This window comes from Lynx rufus, unplaced genomic scaffold, assembly GCF_022079265.1.
Source record: "Lynx rufus isolate CCGP_SWC_20201006 ecotype Redwood Valley unplaced genomic scaffold, mLynRuf1.p SCAF_28, whole genome shotgun sequence".
NCBI classification, from domain to species: domain Eukaryota; kingdom Metazoa; phylum Chordata; class Mammalia; order Carnivora; family Felidae; genus Lynx; species Lynx rufus.
Genome location: NW_025814843.1, coordinates 10460433 through 10464312, shown reverse-complemented (window position 1 = coordinate 10464312; position 3880 = coordinate 10460433). Strand labels below are relative to the sequence as shown.

The window sequence follows — 3880 nt, the reverse complement described above, 5'->3', positions numbered from 1 at the left end:
TTTTGAGAGAGAGAATGGAACAGAGAGAGAGGTAGACAAAATCCGAAGCAGGCTTTGTACTAACAGCAGACATGGGGCTTGAACCCACAAACCACGAGATCATGACCTCTGACCTCTGATCATGAGCTGAAGATGGACCCTCAACCGACTGAGCCACCCAGACACCCCAGATCTTCAATTCTTTACATTGCCGTGGAAGTCTACAGATTGTGTTTCTTACAATTTATACATTTATGTTACTTGCCTGCCCTCATTCAGTGTCTAAATTATGGCCAATGGTTCATCAACAAAAAGAATAATATGCCACCAGGGGCGCCTGGGTGGCTCAGTCAGTTAAGGTGTCCAACTTCGGCTCGGGTCATGATCTCACGGTTCATAGGTTCGAGCCCTGCGTCGGCCTCTGTGCCGACAGCTCGGAGCCTGGAGCCTGCTTCGGAATCTGTGACTCCCTCTTTCTCTGCTCCTCCCCCACTCACACTCTGTCTCTCTCGCTCTCAAAAATAAACATAAAAAAAAACTTAAAAGAAAAGAAGAATATGCCACCCACAAAAGTGACGACAGATGTACGTTTAATAGCACAGGGAGATGGGTCTGATATATTGTTGGAAAGTATACGATCCCACCTCTACTCACTTAACTACTCATGTGTATGTATGGACATTGAGAATTCTAAACAGTTGATACCAGAGGATTAATAACAGTTATATAAGTAAGATTACAAATTCTGCTTTTTTTTTTCTTTTTCAGTGAAGCCCAACACGGGGCTTGAACTCACAACCCTGAGATCAAGACGTGAGCTGAGACCAAGAGTCAGATGCTCAACCGACTGGGCCACCCAGGCGCCCCTACGCGTTTTATTTTTATTTCATGCCAACATTCCACATTTTCTACAACAAACCCGCATTATCTGTGTAATAAGATGGTACGAGAGTAGGACGTAAGCTCGTTTCCTTCCTTGTTTCCCGGGTCCTTTGGTTTTGCTGAACTGAAAATACGGACTTTGTGACTTCTGGGGGAAAAGAAAAAAAAGCACCAGCAGGCTGAGCAGACTTTTTTTTTTTTTTAAGTGGAGGCCGGTGGTCCTTCCCAGGGCCCCCGAAACACCACCAGTAGGTGGCATCCTGCTCCAAATGTTGAGCCAGCGGGCCAGCCTCACTCCTGCGTCCTGTAGCGTGCAGTTCAGACACTGGAGGCCTTTGTCTGAGTCCCAACTGTGACCAACAAGCCTGATGTGCCAAGCTGGCACTTTGCTCTTCTTTTCTCCATGTTCCACAGCCCGGAGCCAGGGCTCTGGCCCACGGAGGGTGAGCGAAAGTCACCTTGGGCCCACCTTTCTCCCCGGGCAGCAGCCTCCAACTTGCAGAGCACTCGAGAAGGGTCCTGAAGTGGCCGGAGCTTTATTGCACCATCAACTCCTCCTCCACCAGCACCACATCGGGGCTCAGCAATTCTCATCCTCAACAGGGAGATGGAAGGGCCTCTGCCTCAGTTCTGCTCTTTCTGTCCTTCCGGTTGAGCGGCTCCCAACCTCTCTTCCTTCCGGGAGGCCTCTGTCTGGAGTGCTTGAGCAGGTGGGGAGGGAGGAGGCCAAAGACAGAGATGCCCAAGGAACGGCGTCACTTTCCTGCCAACTCCCTCATCGCCTCTTCTTCGAAGCGAAAGGAGTGCCAGCCCTCGGCTTCAGTCAGGTCTCGGGCACCCAGGGCCTTGTACAAGTCCATGGCCCCCTTGTTCCAGTCCAGGACTGTGAGGCGCAACTGGGAGCAGCCCCTTTCCAGGGCCACCTGTGGGAGAAGACATCACTTAGCCTTTCTCTCAAAAGGAAGCTTTTCTCACCATTCAACCCGAGGGGGGTTGGGCTCCTCTCATACATGCTTGCTTTTCCAGAACCCGGCTGATGGCCCCATCCCTCTCCTCACCTCAGCCACCTTTTTGATTATTTTGGAACCAATCCCCTGACCTGTTGTGGGGGAAAAGAGACCAAAAAAACAAAACAAAACAAAAAAAATCGTTTCAGTTGAAAGGGATCTGAAAAGGCCAGAAGGCTGGGATTAGGAGGCAGGGGATGTTGGTGGGTCTGGGTTGATTTCCTACCACCCCAGCCTCAGCCTCTGCCCCCCCCCCCTACTCCCCGTACCCCGGTATTCGGGCTTCACATAGATGTCTTCCAGATAAACATTGCGCCCCTTCCAAGTGCTATAGGTGAAGTAGTATAGCCCATAGCCCACCACCACACAGGGCCCTGAGGAGGAGAGAAAAAAAAGGGCTCAGGCCTCTGGGCCCCTGAGGCAGACCTCTGAGAGGGACAGGCGAGGGGAACCTCCCAGGTCCCAGGGTTCTTACCCTGTGGCTCCCCGGGGGCGGGAAGAAGTTCAGCCACCAAACAGCAATAGAAAGGATTCTCTCCGAAGCCGTCTGCTCTGAGGGCTGCGGAGATCCGAGTCGTGGTAAAGAGAGAAAAAGCCTGGGTGTGTGCCTGGCCTGGGAACCCATCCATCCCTTACCTCCTCCCCAGCCTCCATCAGGATGCCGGTGCTGGGCCCCCACCTTCCTCACTGATCTTCACCTGGTCCGAGAGTTTCTCGTACTCGGCTAGTTCCTAGGGTGTGGGGGACAGAGGCTGGGTCAGGGCAGGGGGTCCCGGCGTGGGGAGAGAGGCTGGGTCAGGGCAGGGGGTCCCGGCGTGGGGACAGAAGCTGGATCAGGGCAGCACCCTCCCCAGGCGCGCCCCTCCCGCTGCAGCCTGGCCTCCCCGCCCCCACCCGCGGCCAGGCTGCCGGGGCCCCCTCCGGGCCCCCGGTTTCCGGCCCGCAGCCGTCACCCGAATCAGCTTCAGGATATTTCCACAGTCTCCCTCCTCGGCCTGTCGGATCCGCACGGAAGCCATCGCCATCCCCACCGTCTGGGACTGAAGTCCGGGACCCTCCCTTCCGTTCCGCAGACGCGGCTGAAAAGCAGGTAGCTCTCGAACGGGGCCGCACACCGGGCCCCGAAGAGCTGGGGGCGCCGCGGGCAGCCGCCGCGGGAGTGGTGGGAGCCCCCCTCCCCCCCCGCCCCGCACCCTGCCCCGGGCGCGCCCCCGCCAGCCAATCAGCTGGCAGAGCAGGCTCGCTCCGCCCCCCCAGCCCTGCCCCCCCCCCCCCCCCCCCCGCCTCCGCCAGCCCCGTGACTGGGCCCCCGGGCAGGGGTCAAGGCTGGACTGCGGGCTCCCTCGCTGTGGTTGCCTGGGTGCTGGTCGTCCCGTGGTGCTGTTCAGCCTCTGTGGTTGAAACCGCATGGATCAAAAGTCACCTGCCACCCGGCCCCGAGTCCCCCCCACCGCCACCACCCCTGCTCCAGCTGTGAGAGCTGTTTCCTAGGGGTCTTGAGTGGCTCCGAGTGGCCCTGCCCTCGGGAACAGTGGTATTTCAACACGGGTCAGGGAGGGGGTGATGAATTTCTATCGGTACGTGGTAAGATAATGAGGAGCGGCGGACGGGGCCTCTTCTTAGGAGCCACTAAATCACCCTCCGGGACGGTACCTCCCCGCTGAGGCGAGCCTCCGAGGCCTGGGAAGATAGTGAGGGAGGAGCTCAGAGCAGATACCAGGCCCTGCGCCTGCATGATCTCCATGAATCGTCATTCGCAGTCACCCCGTAAAGTAGGTATTATTTTTCACATTTTGTCAGCAAGGACAGTACAGCACCATGGTGGACGGACTTGTGCAGAGGCACCCAGCTAGATATTTGATATTCCACATTTCAGCTGTAGTGCTTTGCTCTCTTTCTTTTTTTAAAATTTATTTGTGATGTTTATTTATTTTTGAGGCGGGGGAGGAGCAGAGAGAGAGAGGGAGACAAAGGATCCCAAACAGCCCCTGGCTGATAGCAGAGAGCCCCAG

The 3880-nt window shown here is 56.4% G+C and overlaps 1 protein-coding gene across 1 annotated transcript; it reads right to left on the bottom strand.

Moving 5' to 3' along the window:
- Nucleotides 1-839: 839 nt before the first annotated feature.
- On the bottom strand, nt 840-2983 carry SAT2 (spermidine/spermine N1-acetyltransferase family member 2). Its single transcript, XM_047089950.1, has 6 exons — nt 2822-2983; nt 2548-2599; nt 2344-2427; nt 2138-2242; nt 1920-1960; nt 840-1784 (listed from the first exon to the last, which is right to left on the bottom strand). The coding sequence occupies exons 1-6, from the start codon at nt 2891-2893 to the stop codon at nt 1617-1619; spliced, it is 522 nt and encodes a 173-aa protein (XP_046945906.1). The 5' UTR covers nt 2894-2983; the 3' UTR covers nt 840-1616.
- Nucleotides 2984-3880: the final 897 nt, after the last annotated feature.

Excerpts from the sequence above, each read along its gene's own strand:
- SAT2 (XM_047089950.1), bottom strand. The coding sequence starts at position 2,893 with ATGGCGATGGCTTCCGTGCGGATCCGACAGGCCGAGGAGGGAGACTGT. Across the intron at positions 2,428-2,547 it reads GGTGAAGATCAGTGAGGAAG|CCCTCAGAGCAGACGGCTTC; the intron begins GTGGGGGCCCAG and ends GGATCTCCGCAG. Across the intron at positions 2,243-2,343 it reads CGCCCCCGGGGAGCCACAGG|GGCCCTGTGTGGTGGTGGGC; the intron begins GTAAGAACCCTG and ends TCTCCTCCTCAG.